This window comes from Myotis nattereri (genome assembly GCF_964212035.1).
Source record: "Myotis nattereri genome assembly, chromosome: 3".
Lineage (NCBI taxonomy): Eukaryota > Metazoa > Chordata > Mammalia > Chiroptera > Vespertilionidae > Myotis > Myotis nattereri.
In genome coordinates this window covers 168,658,320-168,686,302 of record NC_138077.1, presented here as the reverse complement: position 1 = coordinate 168,686,302, position 27,983 = coordinate 168,658,320, and the positions used below count along the sequence as shown (strand labels likewise).

Below are 27,983 nucleotides of genomic sequence, written 5' to 3'. Positions count from 1 at the left end.
TTCCTAATTTTGCCTACAAAATGACAAGTCTAGTTCAGAAGGATTGGGGCCATAACACACCTTTTCTATCTTCAGGGTATTTTTTTCTGTAAGTTTTACCAAGGTAAAATGTTCATTCTTCTTTGATTCAAATCATTTTGCTTCAAACTTTCAAAAATATACTAAAATTTAAGACATGTACTTAGAAAAATTTTCCAGACTTAATCCATATAAAGCCACATGATCCAGTATTTCCAAAGACTGGATATAATATCCTGACTATGTTAAGAACTTCTCACCTGAGTCCCCACCCAAGCTGTTCTCATTTCCTTGGTCACGCCCTGGATTGTAACTGTGTTAACATGATGCCTAATGATTAAGTCAGAAATTCCTTGAGGGCAGAGGCTCCTTTTATTCAACCCTATGTACCTAGTTCCTAGTACAGATATAGGAGGTTTGTCATAAAGTAATGAATTATTAAAATGATAATATTATTATGGTTATTATCTGACATTCTTTTGGCAAATTTTTATTATCATAAAGTGGAAGAATCTGAATGGGTCCTGCATCATCCCTTAGCTTTGAATTTTTAAAAATATATTTAGACCATTAATGACTATTCCATTTCGGAGAGCAAGAATATGAATGAAAGCTTAAATCCTGCTTCGCTACAGAATATTGTATAACTCAGGGAGAAAGTAATCAATAATGCTTGGCTTCTCATCTCTTGGCAGCACCTCCTCCACTGCCTCCAAAAAATGTACCAGCCACCCCACCCCGAACAGGCTCCCCCCTCACAGTTGGACCAGGTAAGCTTTAGTCTTTCTGTTCCAGGAAGATGTGGCAATCGGAGCAGTATCCCCGGGCCTTGATGTACCCATCATGTGTTACAAGCTGTAGACTAGACTAACCATGAAAATGTTTGCGTTTAGTTTTACTTCTGTTACAGTCTATCACGAATCGGGCTTATTTTAAAGAATCACTCGCAAGTTTCACAAAAAGATTCACTTTCTCAACTAATTTGTCCTCTGTATATTATTGCTGAATGAGGGTCGCATTTACTTGTAAAATGAAAGAAAAAAATCTCAGTGTCGAAAGTCATTGTTTAATTGACATTGGATCTCATTTTCATGATATGCAAATTAATAGTCTCAAGACACAACTGTTAATTTTCCAAGAACGGAAAACATTTTTGCCAGAATTAAAACTGTTTAGTCTATAAAGATATGAAATGGTTTCCAGGATGTGCAGCATACTGGTAAGCTCGGGCGGTGGGGAATTTTTTTCTTAGTAATCATAAAAGTACCTAGCTTCCCATGGCAAAAAGATGTGCAAAGATGATGAAATAGAATAGGCAAATGCTGCATGCCTTTAGAGAGATCATTTCTAAGGCACCCTTGTTCTTCTATTAAAATCAATGCTGTATGTTCAATTTATAATCTACCTTATCTTATTGGGCTAGCAGGACAAAAGCAGAAATAGTTATTTTATGTGTCTGGGCCTTTAGAATGTGTTCTTTATCACCTTGGGAATGCTATTGCAGCTTCATGCATCACCCTTTGCTATTTTTGCAGCCTGGTGGGTTTGGTAGCCACAGAGTGGGATATTTATCAAAAAGAACAAATGCCAAACATAGTCATTTATGAAATTTATATTGACTCAAACCCAACAGGAAGTCATCCAGAGTGTCATCAGGAAAGGCGTTTGCAAGTGCAAAGCATTTTGGCGCCTGTATCTCCATAAATATGTTACATATAAATAAATTTACCTGAAATTATAAATATTGTGGGCTATGCAAACTGCTGCCTCATTTATCTGTAGCCTTGGAACCTTGAATGTGAACTCCTTTCAAATGTGAAATATGGAAGCACTAAGCTGGTTGCTTCTGCTCGTGCCTTGCAATTATTTAGGTAACAATTTTTAATTTGAATAGCCTCAGTTTTTAAAAAAGTATACTTCCTCACGCTACAATTGTTATCAAATCTTTCCTGCCAAGATCTAGGAGGTAGTTTTGAATTTTTTTCTCATATGACTGATAAGAATGGAAAAGAATAGCTGATATTAATATTTATCAAAACATAATTTTCTGCCTTGGGACTTCAGATAGATAGATAGATAGATAGATATCACAGTCATGCCTTTGACATTAACCAATTAGATTTGATGAAAAAAGGAATTATACAGATGTTTTCATAATTTTCTTCCCTGTGAAATAGGTATATATGTATGTAACAATTCTAATAAGCAGTGACTGTCTTCTCAATAACCTATGTGTGTGTTGTGTGTGGGATGTATATGTGTATAATATACATGTGGAGATAGCCCTTTAAATAATCTTTGTACTGTGTTTCTGGTATATTTAAGGTGGAAGATATACAGCTAATTATGTGCTTTTTTTTTTAACTAACAGATATTATAATTAGTTTCACCAAACATTTTTATTCAATATGCTAGAGTAGATCATTAATTATGAGGGTGATTTTCAGCTATCTTTTTTTTTTTACTGTATTACATGTATTTCAGTAGGCCAGATTTTCACAAGGGACCGCCCTTTTGGCATTTGTAGTCCCGAACCCGTATTTTCGGTGACTCTAGCACTGCCTCCTCAGAATGATCACACTCTGCACTCTTGGGAGCAGCCCTTGAGAGCACAGCATTCTCAGCTCTTTCGATGATGGTAGAAGTAGCTAACGGGGGTCACCCTGCGGAAGGGTAGGTAATCACAAAGAAAGATGACGTTCACATTCTGGAGGCAGGGAACTCTCCCCTCCCCTTCAGCTCAATCAAGATACTTTTACATCATGAAATATGCCCAGTGAAGCACCTAGAAAGGCAACCTACTTACCAGGCTTGGCCTCACCCCTCCCACCCCACCCTCCTGACAAATAATATTAAACTCAATTAAAATTTAAAATCAACTACTTTAACCACAGGACATGACCAGTCAGCCACAGAGGTCACAATTGAAAAACTACCATCAATCAATGACCTGGACAGCGTTTTTGGCCCAGTGTTGTCCCCCAAGTCTGTTGCTGTTAACGCTGAAGAAAAGTGGGTCCATTTTTCTGATACGTCCCCGGAACGTGTTACTCCAGAGTTGACTCCAAGGGAAAAGGTGGTATCCCCACCAGCTGCATCAGACAACCCAGATGACTCCCCAGTCCTGGGCTCCCCAAGTCCTCCAGGCCCCCCAGCCCCCCCAGGCCCTCCAGGGCCCCCTGGTCCTCCTCGAAATGTACCATCGCCGCTCAATTTAGAAGAAGTCCAGAAGAAAGTCGCTGAGCAGAGCTTCATTAAAGATGATTACTTAGAAACAATCTCATCTCCTAAAGATTTTGGGTTGGGACAGAGAGCAACTCCGCCTCCCCCACCACCACCCACCTACAGAACTGTGGTTTCGTCCCCCGGACCTGGCTCGGGCAGTGGTACGGGGACCACCAGTGGTACGTCTTACTGTTTGAGTGTGCTTCATGTGACTGGGAATGGCCATGGCTGCTGCAGACTGAGCAACACCTTCCTTCCTGGCAGTTGCCTATAGAGCTTCCGTCATCCCTCCTCTGGTTCGGGTGTCCTGTGGCCCCGTGGCATGTCCTAGTCCATCGAATGCTCGCAGTCATAGTGCAAGTCTGTGGATGTGTTCTGCCCAGCCTCCCACCCTGCAATTAGGGAGTGTATGTTTTTAAGCAAAGCTATGATGTCATTGTTTGGAATTCAGAAAAGTTCTAGAAAGACAGATTTCATAGCCAGTAAGTTTTATGTTAAATGTCTGATTTCCTCATCAGATGTCTCTACAACGGCCCTAGTTTTATTTTGTTTTGTTTTTAGTTTGTTTTGTTTTCAGCTTTATTGAGGTATAATTGACAAATAAAATTGTAAGCTATTTAAAGTACACAACATGATGATTCGATATATATATATATAAAGGATTCCCCAGATCAAGTTAATTAATTTCTTTTTCCCAAGAGCCCTAGTTTTTGTAAGTCAATGTAGGTGTTTTTTCTCTCTTTTTCTCTTTTTCTTTCTTTCTGTGTGAGAGGAGAACCATGTTAGCCCCTCTAATTTATTTCAGAAAAACAAAGTTAGAAAATGAGATTTTAGGGGACAGCAAAAAGATACCTCACTACATCCCCAACCTAATCAAGCTGCCACTAAAGACAAAGTAGTCTCTGGTTTCATTTTGACATGCTCATCAGCCTATCCTGTCAACTCTAAGTGTGGTGACAGGTGATGGGAAAGGCCATCAGAAACATAAGTTTTAGAATAATATATGCAAATGTTGACACTGAATCTGAGTTTTCATTTTTTTCTTATTTGAAGCTTTATTTTGTGATTTCTCACTATGAAAAGATGGGAAAACCTGCCATGCATACCAAAGAAAGATCACTATTTTTCTTAAGCATCTTCTTCCATGTTGTTTAACCCAGTGGCGCACACCTTTGCCTGGCAAGACCCTCCCATGCCTGTGGGTTTGGCTTAGGCACCTTCCTGGGGTGCCATGTGCTGTTTGTTTTTCATTTGCTTCGAAAGAGGACACCAAGTTTAAGTTAGTTAAGACATTTGTCTCTATTCTAATCGCCCTCATTGCTGCCTCTTCCATTGGAAGTGTAAAAAATGAAAACGATTTAATACATAAGTCTGAAAAGCATGTGTCAAAACAAAATCAGATTTTGTTAAATTTTTTTTACCATAGGACCTTTGAGAGCCTTTATTTTGCCAATAATAGCAACAGCGATAACTTCTTGTCCTGGCACCACGCTAAGTGCACGTTATTTTATACTCACAACAGCCCCTGTGGCAGGTCCTCTTATTTCCCCACTCTGCAGGTGGGAAGCCTGAGGCTCAGAGACATCCAGGAATTTCCCCGTTTCCTCAGCTGGAGACGATAGCCTTGGGAGTCATACTCGGGCCTGTCTAATCCTTAACTCGTATCTGTAACCACTGTCGTCCACAGGCACTCTTCTAAGGTTTAGTTACGAAGTATCCCAAACTTACTTGATAACTGACACCCACCTGTACTGCCCTATATCAATGAGATCACCAATATTCTCTCAAAACATACCCCCCAGTGCTCGTCTCTGTCATTCTAGAAGGTTAGAGCATCCACCTTCATCCTCTGTTGCTTTTTCAGGTCTCTTCTGGGATAGAAGCTCCCACCTTCTCTGTAAAGCCTTCAGTTTAGACCAAAACCCAGAGACGTTGATCTTCTGTTGTCAAAGAGGGGCACATTTCTGTTGTCTTTCATGGGGCTCTCTTTCCTAGGCCAGGCTCTCAGCCTTCTGAAAGGCTTTTCAAGGAATAGTGCCCTGTCTCCAGGGGCCGGCCACTAAGCTTTTGGAGGGGGGGGGGGTGCGGAGGGGGGGGGGACAGGGAAGCTTTGTTTTTTCATGTTTCTTCCACCACCTTCCACAGGCTCTGAAGATGTCTGTGTAGTTGAATTGACCACTGGTATAATCGGTGGAGAGAGGAGCTTTGTCTTTCTTTCAGGAACCTTTGGGAGTTTTGTTGTTTTTTTAATGTTTAGCTTCCATACCCTTATTTTAATTACTTGAAAATGCTGCCAGTGAAATCTATTGATTCCTAATAATTGAGCTGGAAAAAAAACTATACTTTGCTGGTATTAAAGGATTGAATTTCTAAGTGGAAGCTTGAACTGAACCAGTGAAGCTCATGAATAAATGAAACTTTGCACCATTATCTCTTTAATTAAGTCCCAGTTTATTTGCTGCTTAAGGTTTTATTGATGGAATATACACAGACTGGCAGAAATGTGAATTTAGGATTACAACAACAGGATATGACCTCATGTTTTAAAAAGTAGCGATGCTTTTAACTCCCTGCTCTTTATAACACTTAGGTCTTGCTTTGTTTCATTGAATACCATTATGCTCACTTTAAAAAAAAATCTCATCCAAAGCAAGGTAACTGTCACCCACCAATTTTAGGCAGTTCTCACAAGGCAGCTTTGTAAATCAAAAGAGTTACCTGCTGTTGAAAAACAGTTGGAAGTTAAGGATTTACTTCGAGATGTTTAATTTCCTTGTGGCAAAAGTTAAAAATACCTAGCTTGGCTTGAACATGGCTTTACTGGAATGCAAACTCTGATTCTTGGCAAAGGCTCTCTATTCTGTGTGGTTGTGTGCCAGGGGATGGGGAGGAGAAAGAGTCTCATTGGCCTGCAGCAAATGTGGAGGCCAGGGAAAGAGAGGTGTTAGTAAAGATAGAATGTTCTTCTGTGCAACATTCTTCAACTTGAGATACTGAAACAATATTAAAAGATGTTAGACACAGGTACATACACATACACATCCATAAGCAAATGAGTTTGGGGTACCTGGGTTTGAATTAATCAAATATATTTACTAATTGCAAGTCTCTCTAGAGCAGCAGTGTTCCATATGGAAGCCACTAGCCACATGTGGCTATTTTAATCTTAATTATAATTAATTAAAATGAAAAATAGTTCTTTAGATGAAGTAGGCACAATTCAAGTGCTCAATGGGCACATGTGACTAGTGTCTGTCTAATCCGACAGCACTCATTCTAGAACATTTTCCATCATTGCAGAAAGCTCCATGAGATGGGCTGTTTTAGAACTTACAATGTGCTGGTCACTGAAAAAGAAACAGTTTGTAACCATTCCCACACACATTTAATACTTTCTTCAAATACATGATGGAATTGTGTTCTAAGAAACACAATTGGAAAAGGCTGTTTAGTTTCTTACATATTTTGAAATGCATATACTTTATTTCACTTGATTCTTCCCACAGCATTGTGGTGCATTCTCGCCTCATTTTACAGAAAGGAAACAGAAGTTCAAAGATGGAACTTGGCCATAGACACAAAGCTAACAAGTAGCAGAGCCAGGATCTGACCCCAGGTCTATTGGATTCCATTTACCATGTCTCCCCCGGTGCTCCCACTGCCACCCTTACTCACCCACCCACCTAGACACACAAAGAGAGATGAAAGTTGAAGCTATAATTGTGTTGTTTTCAGGGGTTACCAGAGAAGCTATGATGGAACTTCAGGTTGAGAGCAGCAAATGGGTTGAGAGTATGTCAATGGTTGCCAACATTTTTGAACTCACAAAACTCAGATAATATATACATGTGATTTTTTTAAAGTTAAGCCTTAACTGGAGATGTCTTATTATTTTCCAGCACGGTTCTTGGGAATAAACACTGCTTGAAGGGGAAGTGGAAGTATAATTGAAGATCCAAGAATGATAGCCATGTAAAAATGATAACCTCTAGCTCTTATAATACTAACAATCGTGTAATCTCACAAAAGCATGGGGAGCCTTAGTTTAGTTGTGAAATACCCGCTCAGGCCCTGAATATCCTCTCCTGACCCTCAGGGTTCTGGCGAATAGGGTTGGGTTCTTAAACACTCACTCAGTGTCCTCCAACGTCATAACAAACTCATTAAGTCAATCCAGGGAGGGACAAGAAGTGAGTTAAATAAGTGTCCATAAAGAAAAACAGTTAATAGCCTCTTCTTTCCTTGCTTTTAGTTCTGTCTTTATCGAAAGACACATCTTTACCATCATCATCACTATTGCCTTCCATTTTCATAGCATTTTATAGTTTAGCAAACACTTTCATAAGCATTTTCCATTTTGATTATTGCAACTACCTTGTAAGGGAGAAGCATGTCTCATTTTTTAAAACAGGAAGCTGAGATTCAGAGAGGTCAAGATTCCCTGGTTGATAAGAGGCAGGCAGGGCCAACTCGGATAATCTGTCTTTTCATCCAGTTTTTTCAGTATTCTATATGCCTTGATGATAATCCCTTTATATTTTCCCAAGCATTATTGAAAGTAGTCTTTAAAATTTCCCTTCTGGAACATGTAGGAAAAGGGCAAGTAGCTGACCTTTTCTGAGATTGATTCAGAACATTATTTCTTGGAAGTAGACCCATTTTGAACCATTCCTGTACATGGTTTTCCAGCAAAATAGAACTCCCCAAAAGCGCCAGGGGACTTCCTGACAAAGCCAGCTGTTTAAAAGCTCATTTCCCATCTCTTTGCTGTCACTTCTGTTTTCTGCAACCATCCTGGGCGTAAATCTATTAACTTGAAAGAAAACCTTGTAGTGAGACTTGTCAAAACATAATTCTTTTTTTGTTGTTGAAGAGAAGATTAGCAAAAAACTATTAATATTCATATTGAGAGATGTATGTGCAAGCTGCCCATGCAAAAATAGGACCAGGCTAATTTATGCAAAATGTTGAACTCCACAGTTTGCCTAAATCTACCAGACATTGCATTTGAGCTTGAGTTTTGGAGTTAAATAGATCATTTGAGCTGTGTGAGCTTCAGCAAGTTACTGAATATCTCTGAGCTTTACTTTCCATTGAAACAGTAACAAGACCTTCCTCTAACGCTTACTGTGGAAACAAAAATAAGATAATGGCTAACATAGATTCTGGCCCAATAAAATAAAAAGTAAGAATATAGTAAAAAGGTGGTAGTGATAGAGAAGAGGTGGGTGTAGGGATGGGGATATCAAAATTATTAGTAGGATTTCCCACTATTGAAATTCTACTTAGAATAAACAGCACAGAGAAACACAACATGCTCAAGATTTCAAGTCATTTAAACAAGAGGAGCCAAGTCGACCCCCCAGGGACTCTCCTAAGATGAGAGCAGATGCTGAGAGGATGAGTTTGAGAATCTGAAAATCTGGAGAGGGAGATGCTGGCCTGGGATTCTCCAGGGAGCAGAGTTTTGTGGCTTATTGGAAGGAGGTGGGGAGGGGGAGGGGTATTTTCCTGGGGCAGGATTTCTTAGAATTTTCTTGTAATGATTTGACACCTGTACTGCTTACCAAAGTGACAAGACATCTGGAGTAGTTGGAACATTTTTGAACAAGAGCTATATGGAATATTGGTTTGACTTTCTTAAGGGTTTTAGCCAAGCCGTTTACCCAGGAATCCCAGACACATGTGTGATGAGAGGCAGACCCCTGAGTCCGAGACCCTGCTGGTGTGCTGATGGGTGTGCATGCCCGCCTCTGTGTGTCGTCTGTGTTTCACATGTTTGTCATTGACAGCCAGAAAAGTAAATCCAAGAGGCTCTTTTAAAAATCATCCCCAAAATCATCGTGGACAAACTCTATGTGGACCAGATTCCTAAGCAGCCTCCTTCAAAACAGAAAATCCTTTCAATTCAATGTGTTTCTGTCAAGCTTCTAAACACAAAATGCTCATGCAACAGCTAATGTACCTTCCTACATTTTTTCCTTTGCTTACCAACAACTGTTTGCTTACATTTCTAAAGTTAGCACTCATATCTTGAAGCATAGTAAACAGGGTAATTCTCTTATACATGTTTAAATAATGTGGAAAAATCATTCATTTTCCTTCAAGTTCTAACTTTCATTTGCATCTAGGACATAACTAAATGCCGAATACGCAAAAAGCAAAAGAATTTATCATACTTTTGGTGGGTATGTGGTCAAATGAAAGCTGCCCTCCACCATCCAAAAGAGTCTTAAAATATGTATTTTCTGTCACTAAGTAAAAGATTTACCTTTCACTGGGTGTCACATGACAACAAAAGGCAATGAGCTTCAGCTTCTGCCATCAACCACAGTTCAACTGAGTGATTTTTTTTTTCTGTGTTAAAAAAAAAATACCACCTGCTACAGTGTTGAATATAGTAATGGCTGAAGTGAAAAAAAAAAAAGTGTCTGGCACTGGCATTGCACTGTGGGAATGGGGAAGGAGAGATTAAGTGATGACAGCACTTTGGCCACCTGTTTCCATCCCCTTTTAACACCAGCTTGTTTTTCAGGTGCATCGTCCCCTGCTCGGCCAGCCACTCCCTTGGTCCCTTGCAGCAGCACCACCCCACCACCACCTCCTCCCCGGCCTCCATCTCGGCCAAAGCTACCTCCAGGAAAACCTGGAGTCGGAGATGTGGTATGTTCCCTTCTGCCCTGGCTTGCTCAGAAACTCATGGTGAGCGTGACAAACAGGAGTGAAAAACCTTCCCACGGGCCATCTCTGCTTCGGGTCCAAGCCTCAGGTCACTTGTACAAATGGCCCTGACAGGTGGCATCTGAAAGGCATCCTCAAACTCTACCCTCTTCAAGGCAAGGTCTACAATGGGAGGAAAAGGAACGCTAGGCCCTCAGTTTTGCTACAGTGGGTTTGATGCAGATCAAGACAGTCATGCTCAATTGTGCTAAATCTCTAGAAAGGGAGGTGTTTCTTTTCATCATATATGTTTGCTTTTCAAAGACCCCAAGAGAGGGCACGTCCTGATTTCTGTCTCTAGACTGCAGAGAAGTTATTGGTGGGTGGCATTCTATGTAGATATAAAGCCGTGGTGGCCCAGTGAGTTTATTCTAGAAGTTTCTTACATCGTGTTTTAGGTTAAGGGGTGGAACTGATTCTGTGTGAACAATAAAGAGACTTCTAGTGGAGGTGAATTGCTTTGGAATCCATGCACAGGAGCCATGAACTGGTGATGTTCATAATAATTGGTTTCGCTAGCACACTACAGCATTTTGTATTCAGATGTCTTTCCATGGGTTTGCGCTCTCAGATTATATTACCTGCTTAGTCCCTGAGAGCACGTGAGTTCACAGTCCTGAAACACCATTGACCACATCACAGGTCTCCGCTCCTCTAAGTGTCACTTACCTATTGAGTGTAGCACTTTGTGGTTTATGGTTCCTAGCTCCATCTACAAGCTCCAGTGTCGATATAATCAATTTCAGTGTAAAAATGGTATCTCTTGTACTTTTAAGAACCTGGGTTGTTATAGCTGGGACTGGGAGTCATGAAAAATATGTAAGGGAAGCACTACGACCTATGTATCTGATTTTCCATCTCTTTTCTTCTCTCTGCAGCCCAGACCTTTTAGCCCTCCCATCCATTCCTCCAGCCCTCCTCCAATAGCACCCCTAGCACGGGCTGAAAGCACTTCTTCAATATCGTCCACCAATTCCCTGAGTGCAGCCACCACTCCCACAGTTGGTAAACGTTATCTCCTCTCTTTTAATCCATTGGTGGTTTTGACTGGCTATGTTTATGACCTGGAAACCCTGAGGCCTATGTTTCTGGTCAGAATTGTTTTGCTGTGTGTTTTGCTACTATCATCTGACTCTTTACCTTCCCAGCAAAGGAGGCAAAGTGCTGCAACTAGGCGTATAAATAAAAGAACATTAACACCTGTGTTATGCAGGAATTTTCTTATGCTATTCCATACAGAACTATTCATAAAAGAAAGGAAGAAATCGTCACATAAGGTCCTGTAATTTAGATATTATTTCTTATGATCTAAATTATCTCCTTTGAGGGGGGAATGTTAATTTAAATTCCAACTGTGCACCACCTCAGAAATCACAAAATTTAGAACTTTTATTTTCTTGAAGCTTTTATTTCTACATCAGTTTTGGTTGTTCTTATGTTGACAGGTGGTATACACATTGGCATTGTGGAACTTGAGCAAAGTTTTTGACATGTTTTTCTAGTGCTTTTCAGTGATACGTGGTCAACGTTCCCTGAGAAATAAATCATTGCTGGCATTTTAGTAAATGCCTTTGAGTCTCTTTCCTTATGGTGTGATGAAAGTGAAGAGTTGAGAATGGCTGCTCAGCTGGATGGTTTTCTCAGGTTTAAATGCCTCACATTGCCTGGAGCGTCTTCCCTTTTCCCAAGGCTGGTCTCCCTCTCAAGGTCTTCACCATCGTCTGTAGGCTCCTGCTGCATCTTCTGTTTGCATGGTGTCTCTTACCTGGGGCCTTCCCATTCCATGTTTTCCCATTGTCTTCCTTTATTGTCAGAACTCCCCTCCAAGCCTCCCATTATTATAAGCCAGCTGACCACTCTGCATTGCTTGGGAGAATCATTAACCGAAGCTAAATAAATCCCTGCTACTTACCAAGAGCCCGCTACAGAGCTGCCCATGTGAGTAGTAGCTTGATCAAAGCCTGAAGCTCTTCTGGAAAATCTCCCTACTTTTCCAGTGGAATAAGTTAAGGTGTGCCTCTTAGGGGCCCCAAGGAGAAGTTCAACTATAGCACATGCTCTATATAGACCAGTCCAAAAGAATCCTTCAAATTTGGTGAAAATATAGCCAGTTGTCCAATTTCATTTGGTGCAGTAACAAGGCAGATATTTACCACTATGGGTATATACAGCCAACTGTATTCTTTATCTGCATCATTAATTGGGGCATGTTGGGGCTTCCTATTTTTATATGCCTATTAGTTCATTTCTTTCTAACTTTTGGTTTGTTTGTTTTTTCTATAACAGCCCAACCTTATTTTTTAACTCTCACTGTACTCTTGACTGTTACAGCCATTTTCCCCACTCCTGCTCTAGTTTTTTGTTGTTTGCTTGTTTTTCTCAAGATCATCTGTCCCTCCTACTCCATGTGACGTTCCTGGTTGATCAAAGAGGAAAGTGAAAATAGGCTGTCACTCAGAAAACAAACCTCAAGTGACCTCAAATGACTGACTGACGTGTTCTTTCAACTCACTGAGATCCAGATAAAATTGCGCACTCAGGAGATTTGAACTGCGTCTATGCTTCCTACAATGTGTTTTTATGCTCCCTGCTGCCGAAATCTCAAATCCTGGCCAGTGACTTTAGTTCTGAACACATCTAGTATGCACTCTTTCAGGGTGAACCACAGAGGGGGTCATAAAAAAGCCACCTGAGAGGATAGTCACATTGCTTCATTGCTGAGGAGCACTCTGAGTTAATCTGCTTGGTTTTACTGTTTTTCATTTCATTTTCATCTTCCCACTACATTCCTCACTCTCCTGTCCTTTATTTCCTGCTGCTGTGGGTCACCTGGCAGCCACTTCTCACTGAAGTAAATACATGGTCAAGTGACTGGCCACCCGGTAGCTTCTTGTGTCTTGGTGATTATCTCTTTTTGGAGGGGATATGCTTTGGCTGTTCAGAACCAAAGGACTGGCTATTCTTGACTGTCTTGGAATGTCAACCTAATAAAGTCAAATGGCCCAGGGAGATATTATAGCAGCAAGTCCCCGAAGCCTTTCCCACCACCACAATAGTTTTTGACATTTCCTGTCACACTTGAGCCAAAATTGGGGCAAGTGTGGTGAGAACCAATAATCAAAGTTTAATGAAATTTAAGGAATAAAATTTTAGGAGCAGGTTTAATCTTCCTACATGAGAGTTCATATAAGAATATGCCCCTATCCGATATTATAAAGCAGTAAATCTGATGTCACACCTGACAATACAGTAAACTCTTTTTGTACTCAGAAAAATCTCACAGGACTTTCACTCTATGATTTTGGGAGAAATCTAATATTGTGGGAATATAGAAAATATATAAAGTTATTCTATTATAAGAAATAAACTCCTAGAGATTTGCGGTAGAAATAAACAGGGAATTATCTCTAATTGTAAATATCCATTTTTATTTCTGTGGATGATAGTCACTGTTTTTAGATGCTTGCAGAATCTTCATTTCAGACCCCAGTGCAAAAAAAAAAACAGAGTAAAGATAATTTTTCTTCACTGTTAAATGTACTGTTCATTATATTCCTTCACTGTTAATTATGCATTTGTATCTGCCTCTTTAATATCCCAGGAATCTGGAATGAAAGAGAAATAATCACTTATGGGCAACAAAGGAAGCGTGCTGTTGCTTCCTTAGGTGTGGATGTAGAACTTCGTATGCAGTACTACATACAAAGTGTTAATTATAGCATCTAAAACTTACAATATTTCCTCCAAGCCTTTGTCTCTCCAAAGTGGAGGCCACTTCTGAATTGGATTTCTTTTAAAAATACCTGTATTAATGCCAGTTATCCTGCAGAAAAAGAAAAATAGGCATTTGGAGGTGGATATTCTTGATCTCAATTAACAATCCCCATCTTTAATTTTAGCGTTTTTCTTTTTTCTTCTGCTATTTTTTTGAAAAAGCTTGTTTCCAGTACTGGCTTCCCCATCCTAAATGAAGTTGAGGTTATCTCCATGGTTAGTCCTTAAGGAAATGTTTTCTTTAGTATTTCATTTGAGTGTTGCCCTTATTTAAACCAAGCACGGGTTATCCAGTGACTCCTTTTATGAGTTCTCTGATTTTTTTAGGATGTTTTATTCTAAGCCCTCAATGTCTACAACCACCATTTAAAAAAAGCATCAGCATGCTAATCAACCCTTATGAAATATTATTTTGTAACTTCAGCTCAAAGAACAAATGGCTATTGGAGGCTCCTCATTTTAACAAGATTGTAAAAAGGAAATCAGTTCTTCAAAAGAAAGGCATATCCTCCGTCATTTCCCACTCCTGGGTATGAAAAGGCACTGTTTTTACATTCAGTTACTGCGACGTGACTGTTTTGCTTCCTGTTTTCTCTAGTGACTATGGAGTGTGCTCCTTAGGGTCAGTTTCATTGTCCTGTTCCTCTCCTAGACACTTTACAGGAGTTGCATGAGCTTGTTCTAGCCTCCAAGAAAGCCACATGTATAATAAAAACTGATTAACAGGTGATATCCTAGGACCTTAGGAATTGACAAAGAAAGGGTTTCCCTGCCTTACTCCCTAAGTCTAGGAAGCAAGCCAGTAGGATATTTTCCAAGAAACCTTGTTTATGGAATAGTGTTACTACCCTCATTCATGTCCTTATCTTCTCTACATTGTCAGAAGGATTCTCCCTTACTGGTCTTTGTACAAATTTTACTCAATTTTCCATTGAAGTTGTAATAATATCCTTAAGATCTATGGGTATTATTTTTTAATCAGATAGAATAATACTCTAATTGACCTGCATTTGTTAGTTGGTGAAATGGGGGACCATAGGCAAAGATCTGGAACCCTTGGAGTCCAGAGCAACTGTTGAGACAAATTTACAGACATTTGGCCTTCATTGCACACTCTAGCCAAAGATGGAATTGCAGTAATGCTGTTCAAAATGAACAGTCCACAACTACCAAAGACAGGTACAAGGCAAATTGAATTTGGATATTGATGAAGGTGAAATGGAATGCTTCATTCACTGACCTCCGATTTATACTGCTGCTTTTTTATGGTCTTGTTAAAAGCTTCTCTTTCCCCATGGGGGGAAGTGCATGCTGGGTAATTCTGTTGAGCTGTGACGAGGTTCTGTTGATGGACATATGTCTGGCCACTTGAGAATTGTGTCTGAGTGAAATACACTTGCACAAGTCAATTATTGATGATACTACCTTTAACAACTCCCTAAAAAGGTGGGGGTGTGATTTCTTCTATGGAGCTGAGTTCAGCCAAATTCACATGCTAAAACCTGTCATTTTTTAAATTATAGTTTATTCTCATAGCATCATCATGAAACAAGCACATTGCTTTTTTGTATCCTAACCATAACCTCAGTGTCCTAGGTTTTGTTTTTTCTTTTTCCATTAAAACCATTCCTGTGTTTCAGTCAGTAATGTGTGACCCTGATTTCATTTGGGATTTGTATTTGTGTTTTTGTTTTCCATCCCTTTATATTTCTTTGGTCCGTAGTGTCAGAAGATGATGTTTTTTATGACAAACTGCCCTCATTTGAAAGGCGCTGTGAAACCCCGGCAGGTATGGTGCTAGCCAAGTGATGTCTAGATATCTAGACGTTAAAAATCCAAGCCATTATGCCATCTGAATGCTATAAACGTCATGGACATGCTACTCACCTCATGAGTGTCCAGTGCCTCTCAGATGCACCCTGTCTGTTTGTTGTTCATTGTGGAACTCATGCCATTGAATTTGTTAAGTGAACATATTTTAAAAAGCAGCAGGTTGCATGACAGTTTCTCAGCGAACAGGTCTGGAAAAGGTGAGATGCTATTGCTTTGTGAATTTACAAAGGAAGGAATAATTTAACTGCTCAGAATTACATGTCCAGTGACTGCTTTTTAATTAAAAAAAAATTATAGCGCACCGTTAGTAATCTTGTTTTCTCTTTGGTACATAGGTAAAGGGTGTTTTGTGTCTGGATGCCTAAGGTGATTCCAGGGAAGGGGATGGAAGATATATGACATCTTCCAGGAGCATTAAATTGATATGCAATGCTGTTGTCATTTAAAACCTAAGCTAAGTTTATGTGACCCATAACTCCAAGTTTATCTTTTTTAAAACATAGAAGGGGATGACATTGAAGATGAAATGGATACAGCAATTGCTGAAAGACAGTTTGCCCAAACTAGTGCAGTTAAAATATGCTGATTCCCCTGCATGGCCAGGAAGACTTCCGCTCCATGCGTACAAGCACCGAATGTCAAGCTATCGACAACACATGCCCATCCCTTTAGGCCTCCATAGCTTTGCTTTGCTTTCTGAATCCTGAACTAAAAAAGAAAAGAAAAAAAAATAAAAGCACCCATAGATTGCCAGCCTTCCCTTTTCCCTGCACGCTAATGGCATGCAGTGCCTCCGCCCTCCCCCATAGTGAGATTAATGACCTGCTCTGTAACTCATACTGTGTCCTTCTCTCTCCCTCTCCTTAACCTTTCCCATCCCGCTTCAACTCCTGGCCATACAGAGAATGAACAGCCTTCCCTCGTTTGGTTTGACAGAGGAAAGTTTTATTTGACTTTTGAAGGTAAGTAGTACATAGCATACCAGATTCTAATTTATACTCCCCTCATCCTTTCTTCCCATCTGCATTTCCAAATCCCAGTTCCCTTCAAAAGACCTGGGCTCACTCTCTATATAAAATGCTATGGCTACTTAGAAAATATTAACTACTAAAGAAATATTACATTAATTTGGTTTGTAAGGGAACTTCAATTTATTTTATTTAAAAAAATTTAAAGCGGATTTGCAGTTAATATTGCTTACTTAATTAACTGTGTGAAATTGAAAAAACAAAACAAAATAAAACACCTTTCTTGTCCAAGGAACTTAACTCTGTCAACCAGGGCTCCTTCCTAACACTTGCAAATGCGATGCAACAAATATAAGGACATTTTTGGTTAGAATTGGCATTTAATTCTGTTTTAGATAATTAATATTTCAGATACAACATCCACTATTGTAAAATGTAAATATGTATATACTGTATGTCCTATGACAAGGAAGCTGCATAGAAGATCAGAAAAATGAAGAGGAAAAAGGGGGAGGTATTTTCTGTAAACAGTTCTGTTGTCTCCAAAAATTGCAACTGGAATGACCGTAGTAAAATGGACAACTATCATTGGACTTGCCATTTTAGAAGATGAAGGAAAATATACATGAATGTGTCACATGTGTAACCTCTGTGCTGAATAATTTATGTTCTGTATTAAGGATTAGCATTCTTCTGTTTTATATTTAAGTTCCAAATCATTTTCACAGGCCAGACCAGGGGTGGGCAAACTTTTTGACTCGAGGGCCATAATGGGTTCTTAAACTGGACCGGCGGGCCAGAACAAAAGCATGGATGGAGTGTTTGTGTGAACTAATATAAATTCAAAGTAAACATCATTACATAAAAGGGTGCGGTCCTTTTTTTTTTAGTTTTATTCATTTCAAACAGGCCGGATCCGGCCCACGGGCTGTGGTTTGCCCACGGCTGGGCCAGACACTTGATAAAATGGCCCATTTCAACTAATGGTGGAGGGAAAACCAAGTAATTTAACTTAATTAACAGATCATCTTACACGTAAATATTTATCACTTAATCCCCTATTTTCTACCATTTAAATAGCTGAATGTATCCAGGGATCAAAAGTCAGCCAAAAAATATTCAACTCTAGAATTGAATCTAAATATTGAACTTGTGTTTTATGACACAAAGAAACTTTCCTAAGTTGAGTGTGTGTTTTAATGCAATTTTAAACAAGGAAATGACTTACAGATTCTTAAGTAGTTTGTGTGGTGTGGCTTTTTTTCTGTTCACAGTGAATTTTCCTTGTAAGATGGTGCTAGAGATGGAAGTCCTTAGCTTGGAGTAGTTGAGATAGCAGCAGAAAATAGGGTCTGATTTAAAACTTTCCCAATACCTGGTTTCTTGTCCTGGCTCAGGTAGAGGACAGGAGGCTAGGCAGTCCACAGCACATCAGAAGCTTAATAGTCTCAGGTCATTAATTTTATAATAACCAAGATGCAAAGTCTATAAACTTATGACCTTATATACTACCTCTTTGAATCAGACGGAATTAAAAAGTACCCAAGTGTCTTTTTACTGATCAGCACATCCCAAAAGGAGAAGCTGCGATTGAATAGGTTGGTGATCCTGAGGTACCATAAATACCTGCCTGTGGAAAAGCCCTATCTCTGGTGCAGCCTGGCCTCAGCGGAGGCTGTAGAGTACCCTGCTTTAACCAAGAAATTAAACAGCACACCACTGGCACTCCTCAAGAATTGTCTGAGGTTCCAAAACAACACTTTGGCAGGCTTTTTGATGTTGCAGTTTACTTTGGCTTTAGAGTATCTATTGGCTCATTTGCTTGTGTTTTATTTGGGGTTTCTTTTAACAGAGAGAGATAGTCTCTCCTTAAAGATACCGATCTAAAGACAATTTTTGGTTGTTGGTTTGTTTTTAAAATATGTTTTATCAATCAAATATAAGTATTAATAAGTGTGTGGAGTAACATAATGTGAACCACATCTTTTTATATTTTAGGAAAATATATTTGTTCATAGACTTTTGAATATCTAAATTTGGTAACATTGTCATTCTAATTATAAGATCCAAATTCCCTAAGCATCTCAATTTTGGCCAAGAGAAGTCACGTGAGAAAGTTTTAATAGAAATTACTTGGAACCGCTAGTACTGTGTCTTTGCTCAAGTCTGGGAAATATAAACAAAGCTTCCCAAGGGATTAGAGGAGCATCCATATCATGAATGTGCATCCCTCCTTATCAGGAAATGCTTATGCATATGAAAGTGCACTAACCCCTAAAGTGCCTGGGAGCGCGATTGCGCTCCTCCTGTATTTCGCCAAAAGTGCCGGGAGCGCTTTCGCACTCCTCCTGCAGTGTCACTATTAGATGCTAGTAGTTCACTCTTTATTGACAGATGGCACCTAAGTGCAGAAAACAAATGTGGTAAAGGTTTCCTTAAGTTTTTTAATATGTAACTTCATTTACTTGCGATTCATAATTTTTTTCCTAAACTGCTGTAAAATCAGCAAAAATGCCTTGGCAATTTTAGCATAGTTCCTAGGATATTGGTTGGCACTCAAAGGGTTAAAATAAACTTTAAGGGAAAACTTAAAAAATAAATAAAAGATGACCCCTCACCCAAGAATATGTTTTTATTGATTTTGGAAAGAGAGGAAATGAGAGGGAGAGAAAGAAACATCTATTGGTTACCTCCCATACGCATCCCAACTGGGATTGAACCTGCAACCTGGGTATGTGCCCTGATGGGAATTGAACACATGACCTTTCAGTGTATGGGATGATGCTCCAACCGAGCTACACTGGCCAAGGCAAGGATAGCTATGTGGAGTTTTTATTTGTTTGTTTTTAAAGGACAGTGTTTAGTTTTTTTAATACTGATTTCAGGGAGCAAGGGAGATAGAGATAGAAACATCAATGATGAGAGAGAATCATTGATTGGCTGCCTCCTGCACGCCCCCACACTGGGAATTGAGCCTGCCCTGACCAGGGATCGAACATGACCTGGTTCATAGGTCGACACTTAACCACTGAGCCATGCCAGCCGGGCAAGGATAGCTATGTTAAAAAAATGGAGAAGTTTCATTTTTATCATTTTTGTACATTAGTCTCAGATATTTTTAGCTAGTGCAACCTGAAAGAATTTTTAAAATTTTCTGCTGTGATAATAAAATGACATAGAAATGGTGACATGTTAAATTGCCTTAAGTATAGTGCCCCCGCCCAAATTTTTGTACTCCAAAAACCTGTCATTCAACATATTTTATTGAATATACTTCTCGCATATTCTTCTTGGGCACTCTGCTTTTACCCACATTTATTATTAATATTAATTATTGTTATCTTTAATTTTCTACTCAGGGAATGTAGAAAAGGAAGAACGATTCCCATGCCCCCAAAAAATTCACTTTTTCTAATTCTTTTAAAATATGATTTATTGGCATCTAAATAGTGTGTTTATAGTGCTCAAAACTTTACCCTGTCTTATTCATTGCTTTGTTCTTCTAATGCTTTAGGCAGCCTGGTCACTTAGTAAGGGTTTGAGCCACTGACTGACCGACCAACTATCTAGTGAACATCGGCTTGTGAGTTTCTTTGCAGATAACGTGAGATGCTTTATACTTTCAAATTGAATTTAACTACAGATAGGAAAGTATTAGACAGTGGTTCTAGCTCACAAGAGTGTCAAAGCTTTTCTTAAAGTTTCACTTTTATAAACAATTTCACTGAAATTTAACCTATGTAAATTGGGTTAATAAAAAAATGTCAAGGTTTCAAGAAGTAATAACTTTTTAAATTCATTCATCCAAGAGTATATCCTTTTGAAGCTGTCAAGTGTTCTTGTGAGATGGGAGGAAGGGAAAGATATTTCCATGACAAGTAGAAAATGTGACTGTTAGATATTTGAGCAGTTTCCTAGAGCAATTTAACATCAAGATGCTCCCAGAAGAGTGCTGTTAGCTTATTTCACTACAAAATCATCTGTATTTGGTAGTGAAAACAAACAACCCTACAACCATACATTCTTAAGTGTCCTTGTGCCTGAGTAACATCTCTATCCTCTGCACACACAGCCTCCCCCACACTCATCCCCTGGCTGCTCTGTGCTTCTCTCTACTGCTTTTACTCCCATCACGCCTTCATGAATGTCACCTCTTCGGCAGCACCCTTCTCTGCATTCTAAGGCTCTCTGCCAAAATCGCCCACCTGTTTCCTTAACTGAATCCCTGCTCTTTCCGAGGACCATCCCTTCCCTGCAGCACTCTCCCTGGAAAGTTCTTCTGTTCTGTGCGTCTGGCCCCTCGGCCTCTTAGACTTCTTACCTACCCTAAGTACCAGATAGGAAAATTGCAGATATCAAGCTTAGAAGAAAAATACCAGCTTTTCCAGGACTGTGATTGCAGATACATTGTGCTGAGGCTATAATTCAGATGCAAAAAGCTAACTTCAGAGGCAATGCGTGTACGTGCACACACACCTACACACACACACACACACATTTTTCCTCCCTCCTCCTATACATATATATATGTTCCATATAATTTTCTCTATACGTATGTATATGTGTGTATGTGTATGTGTGTGTGTGTACTTAGCGCAAACGGATTGGTGATTCTCTATTGCTAATACCTAGGATAATGCCCAATATACCTTAGGTTAACATTTAACATTACATAAGTATTTATATTAGTCCTCTAACATAGCAACATTTTAATATTTTCAAAGCATAGGTTTAAATGTCACTCGTATTTCTTTCTTTGGAAGCTATTCCTAATTTTTAGAACAGGTTAGGTCTCCCTGTTGGGTGCCTCCAAAGCACCCTGTTTTCTGAATTATAACATTCTCTAAACATTATTATAACTGCTTGTTTAATGTCTGGCTTCCATGCTCCATGGAGACAGGAACATGTCTGTCTTGTTCACCAGTGTAACTAAAATATCTTTCATAGTACCATGCACATAGTAGGCACTCAATAAACACTTGCTGATTAAATGAATACAGTCATAACAATATCTGTCTTCATAGCAATATTTATCAAGGTCTCTTATGAATTTATTGTTTTTCTTATCAGATATGTATCAATTGCAGAATTAGTAAAAACCTTATCACTGCCCTAACCAGTTTGGCTCAGTGGATAGAGCGTCGGTCTGCGGACTGAAGGGTCCCAGGTTCGATTCTGGTCAAGGGCATGTACCTTGGTTGCGGGTACACCCCCAGTAGGGGGTGTGCAGGAGGCAGCTGATCAATGTTTCTAACTCTCTATCCCTCTCCCTTACTCTTTGTAAAAAATCAATAAAATATATTTAAAAAGAAAAAACCTTACCACTTTGTGGAAATTAATGAAATATTAGTGGAAAACCTTAACATTTTGCTGTGCAGCCATCATAGTCAATTTCCTTCTCTGGAAATTGGAATATTGGCAACACCTATTTCACAGGGTTGTAGTCAAGGGGAAATAGTTAAGAACTGAGGTCAGTGCATGCAAAGTGCCCCGTAACGACCAGCTAGGACCACTATGGTCCAACTTCACACATCCCCTGCTTGTAGCATGGCTGTGTTTCATTTAGGTCTTGCCAGCTTTGGAACAGGTTGGATTGTAGAATTCTAGTCTTCCACATAAAATATCTGGCAACTTGATCTGTGAGTTGCTACACGGCCTTCCTGCCTCCCTCAGAGACACTGAGCAGTCTTGCCTTTGCTGCTTATGGCTCAGGAGAATCATTTGGGAGCAGAATGCCTCCTCCCTGCTGTACAGCCCCCGTCCTACCTCCACCAGAGCCTGTCATTAAAGTTGACTTGTTGAAACTAAAGATTTGCCACGCAATACACTCCTGGGGGCGGGGAAGGGGCGGCAGTGGTGGTGATGCTGTGTTAATGCTGATGGGAGATGTAGAAGAAAATGTTACCATTTTATTAAAGGATTTATAAATCATGGCATTTCAGCAGATTTGACAAACTTCCTGAGAAAAGAACGATGAGCCAAGAATCACCAGGGGGGAACTGTTTTACCTTTGTGTGGTTGTTAACCATCGTCACACAATAGCTTTTTATTGTGTCTTCTAAGAAGAGCTGTCAGGGATTGAGGCTGCCTACCCCACTATACTCTTGGTTCTCTGACTTCCCCCTTCAGAGATGAGAACTGATATAATGAATGAAGCAATGATTCAAACAGGTGATGTCAAGGCTCAGGAGAATTTTCCATTTCTAAGCCCTTTTAATGTGTGTAGAATGAATTATTAAATCAATACCATCTGTATTAATAAAAAGGCAATATTCTAATTAGACCGGGAGACCTTCCGGACAAAGCCATGGTGGTGGGGCCGAGGCAGAGGTAGTTAGGGTCAATCAGGCTGGTGGGGGGGGGGGGGCAGTTGTGGGTGATCAGGCTGGTGGAGGAGGGGCAGTTGGGGGCAATCAAGCTGGCAGGGCAGGGCAGTTGTGGGTGAGCAGGCCAGCGGGGGGGGGGGGGGGAGGGACAGTTGGGGGCGAGCAGGTTGGCAGGGGTGACAGGGGTGATCAGGCTGGAAGGGGGGGCAGTTGGGGTTGATCAGGCCAGCAGGCAGAGTTGTTAGGAGCAATCAGGCAGGCAGGCAGGCAGGTGAGCAGTTAGAAGCCAGCGGTCCCGGATTGCAAGAGGGATGTCCGAGGGGTCCCAGACTGGAGAGGGTGCAGTCCGGGCTGAGGGACACACCCCCAGTCCCCTGCACAAATTTCGTGCACCAGGCCACTAGTATATATATACACCTCTAAGATATTTTAGTCAGTTACTTGTAAAAAGCCTTTATAAACTATACTATACAAATGTAATCATTTCCTAAAATAATAATTATCATTAATAAATACTTAGTATGTGCTAAGAATTCTATAATCATCGCTTCATTTATTAGATCAAAGATTGATTTGGGGTCATTAAAACATGGCATTTAAGATAAAGTATTAAGATAAGTCATTGCCCTTAAGATTTTAATCCTTTTTGTCTTTGACTATTTTGCAACATGTGTGTGGTAATAATTTCCGCTGGAACATGGGCTTTCAGCAGACAGGCTTGCACAGACTTCTTCCTCCTCTGCTGATTCTGCTGTCCTGTCCCCTGGACATAGTATACCTGGCGTTGGGGCTTTATTTCCTGCTGGCACTCAGTCACACAGATAGGGGGTGCTGTTTACCATAGGGCAGCGGTTCTCAACCTGTGGGTCGCAACCCCTTTGACGGTTGAACGACCCTTTCACAGGGGTCACCTAAGACCATCCTGCATATTAGATATTTACATTACGATTCATAACAGTAGCAACATTACAGTTATGAAGTAGCAACGAAAATAATTTTATGGTTGGGTCACAACATGAGGAACTATATGTAAAGGGCCAGAAGGTTGAGAACCACTGCCATAGGGTTTCTCAATTTCATAAGCAGCTTAACTACAGCATGGATTCCCCCAAGATCTGATTTACAGGCTTGAACTATGCCTCTGAAAAACCAACCAAGGGTTATTCTGGAGAAGTGCCACATGGAGCAAGACTGGTGTTAATTTTTTCAAGGGTGTTTTGGTGACTTACAAGAGTTGCAATCATCACTGGAAAGGGTGAGTCCAGAAAGAGGAAAATGAGTATTTAATGTTAGGTTTTTGCCTTTTTTCGACTCAGTTCACAGCCCATTCCTCATGAAACTGGTGGCTCAAATAGCAAGTTTTCAGCAGTCAGACGGTTACAGGCAGCATTGTTATGCCTCTCCATTCATAAATCTCAGCCCTGAGGGGAATACTTGCAATACTGTTCAAAATTGTGGCATCCCCTTTTTAACTGTAAGAATAGGAATCATTCAAGAAGTACAGAAGAAATCTCTAGTTATAATAGTTTTGTTACAATATCAAAGGATGCATGCTCATTATAAAAACAATTTAGAAAAACAGAAAAGTTTAAAGAAAATGAGATAATCTATCATCTAACCATAAAACCACAGCTATCATTTCGGTGTATTTCATTTCTAAGATTTTTCATATGTATGTGACTGTGTGTTATATTTTCATACAGCATAGGATTATGAATCCTTTTAACATATGGTAATGTCCCCCATGCCATTGACATATTTTAAAATAGCCCATAGTTTGCTTTGTCCTAATTATGCCATTGACATAAGCACACTACTTTTTAAAATTTAAACAGTATGGGAAAGTATAGATAAACACAGATATCTTTATATATCCAGATGGGAAATCTTGCCATCTGGTTCTTGAGGGCATTATGCTAAGTGACGTTAGCATGAAGAAGAAAGACAGATACTGCATGGTATCACTTATTTGGAGTCATTAAAAAAAAAACAACCTCAGAGAAAAGGAGAGTAGAAAAGTGGCTTCCAGCAGCTGGGGGAGGTGGGGAAATAGGAAGAGGTTGGTAAAAGGGTAGACTTTCAAGTGTAAGATGAATAAGGTCTGAGGAGCTAATGTAAACATGGTGACTATAGTTGACAATACTATATTGTACAGTTGAAATTTGCTAAGAGAACAGAACTTAAATGTTCTCACACAAAAAAATATGTGAGGTGTTAGATGTGTTACTAAACTAAATGGGAGGAAGCCTTTCACAATGTTTACGTAAATCAAATCATCATTCATACACACTTTAAATATCTTACAGTTTTATTTCTCAGTATACCTCAATAAAGCTGAAGGGGGGAGGGGAGGAAGATCCTGGAACTTAAATAAATAAATAAATAAATAAATAAATAAATAAATAAATAAATACAACCCTGAAAGCACAATGTTGAGACATTAGTAGAGATAACATTTTTAATGTCTGGTGAAACACACACACACACACACACACACTCTGCATTTATTTGAATCCAAGAACTCATGCACTGGAATATGTTCCATCAATTTAATAACAACTTTTCAGGTGCAAAATAAACTTGATTAAATGTAGAAAAGCATTTTTTTCTCACCAACAATAGCAGACAAAGTGCACATCACTATCTTCAGTATAACCATCAGAAATTGAGTCTAAACCTGTATTATATTCAGACTTAAAGATACATCTAAATTACTTCTGGCCATCAGCAGTTATGTTAATATCACAGTAATATTCCACATGTTCATAATCATGACCTGTTTATTCTCTTTGATGCTGATAGTTTAATCTTGAAAGTCACTTAGAAGTTTTTGACAGACACAGTTTTAGCACCTGAGTTGCATATCTATAATAATAAAAAGCGTAATATGCTAACTAGACCAGACGTCCTTCCAGACGACTTACCGGATGATGCAAGGGAAGCCCTGGTCCCGGGTGCCTGCCGGTGACCGGAGGAAAGTCCGGGTGTCAGAGAGAAGCCGGTGCTGGCAGCCAGGGGAAGGGAGGCCTACTCTTGCACGAATTTTGTGCTTTGGGCCTCTAGTTCTTCTATGATGCATAATTCATTCATAACCTATTTGTCTCATCTTTCAAAATGCTGTGGTTTAGAATTCAAACAATGTGGCATTTTCTTCTGCCTGATGTTGCATGTGACAGTTTTTCTTCTATGTTCAAATAGCTTCTTTACTCACTTGTACATAATACTCTTACTGCATCAGATGAAATCTTAAAAAACACTTTTGAAGGAAAATAGGGGTCCAAATGTAAACTGAAATTCAATCACATGACAGACTGTCAATTCAAATACTTCAACTCAGCTGAAGAGACCATGAGATGAGCTGATTACGCTACCCATGGTTACACTCCCATGAGTACAGGCAGAGCCAACAGTGGAATCTGCTCTGTTAGCAGCTGCCAACTTTCTTTTGACATTGATTACAAGATGCATCTCAACCCATTGTACGCTATAAGTGTCTATAGAAATGTTCAAATGTTTTCAAAAGTATGTTTCTTATAATTCAGGAAATAGGTTATCTACAATTTTATGTAAATAGAACATAAATCTACTCGTAACTGTCAATAGTAGCTATTTAAATTTACTACATTTGTGTATACATGTGTGCACATATACATATGCATCTATATAATGTATACATATACATATGTATTATATAATCATGTTAATGGTCCCATAGTATTATATTTTATGAATGTACTTACCTTTTATTAATGGATATTTGGGTTTTTATCCTTGATTTTTTTGCTCTTATGTCAAAGGTACTTATCCTGTAGCTGTGTCTGAATTTGTCCGAAAGAAATACTGTTAAAAATGGAATTGCTATGTTAAAGGAGATGCAGTTTAAATATTACTACATTCTACCAAATGTTTCCTACACAAAGTTCATACCAGGATTATGATTAACAATTTTTCTATGCCCCAATCAACACGGAGTTATTTTCAGGGTTTTTTTTCCACCTTTTCCAACCTAATAGGGAAAATGTGATATGTGATTATTTTTAGCTCCATTGTTAATTACTGGGAACTTTTAAATATCTGCATCACATTTCATTCTGTCATGAATCATGATTCATTTCACTTCAGTTGTTAGGTATATAAATTGCTTCAAGTTGCCCCACATGCAGTGAACATCTTGTACATAATTCTTTGGCCTTAAGATATTTTCTTAGAATAGATACTTAAAATTGGAATTTGGGGCTAAAATTATGAAACTTTTAAAAGTTCATGCTACCCATTGCCAAAGCAGTTTTCTAGAAAGATTATACCAATTTTAACTGCCATCATTATATCACCATGCCTACTTCATTATATTCTCACAAGCATGAAGTATTTTTTTCAGATATTTTCTAATCTGAAAAGGTAAAACATTCTCTGCACCTGTTGCATTTCTTTGGTTACATAGCCACCACCTTTCTGAAAGTACACACCAGGCGTTTCACAGAAAAGCATACTCCTCCTTCCCAACATGCTTGGATGGCTATTTCGGAACCTCTAATTCTTCCCATTCCTTACACAGACTGCTTGGATTTTCTCTTGGCGCTCATGTCACTGTCCCCTATAGGCTGTTGTATTCTGACCTTGCTCCTGTTTGGTTCAAAGCCTAAACCAGGGTTACCCCAGCTTCTCTGACCATATCCCCTGACGAGATCGCCCTCTTTCCTGCCCCAGTTCAGGGACCATCCATGTTGTCCATGTGAGAACAGCTCTGGATTGGCCAAGCTCTCCCACCTCCCTTTCCTGTGCTCTGTTCCTATGTAAGGCCCTTACTGGATATTCTCCCCATATCTTGATTATATCACCTATAACTATGGCACCACAGTTATTCACTCGGTGGAAACTTGAATAAATAGTTTTTAAAATAAACAATTATTCTTCAGTAAACCCAGTGCCTTAGAATTTTTCCAAAAGAGTTGATGAGGTGTAGAGGACATGAGCATCCATGGCCCTTTTAAACTATGGACCAGTGATTCTCGAACTTTTTTTTTTCTGTATCCTCCCTCCCTTACTCAGGGATCCTTTTTAGACCTTTCTTTTTCCATAATTGCTCCCCAGTAGAATTTTAATATCACAGATGTTCTGT

The 27,983-nt window shown here is 39.4% G+C and overlaps 1 protein-coding gene across 1 annotated transcript in view; it reads left to right on the top strand.

Annotated features, from left to right (window-relative positions):
• The window catches only part of SGIP1 (SH3GL interacting endocytic adaptor 1), a 209,660-nt gene that overhangs the window by 151,008 nt on the left and 30,669 nt on the right, over positions 1-27,983 (top strand). The window contains exons 15-19 of the mRNA XM_081087620.1: positions 714-788; positions 2,913-3,422; positions 9,779-9,906; positions 10,842-10,968; positions 16,473-16,532. Of these exons, the coding sequence (XP_080943746.1) occupies positions 714-788; positions 2,913-3,422; positions 9,779-9,906; positions 10,842-10,968; positions 16,473-16,532 (900 nt within the window). The remainder of the gene's footprint in view (positions 1-713; positions 789-2,912; positions 3,423-9,778; positions 9,907-10,841; positions 10,969-16,472; positions 16,533-27,983) is intronic.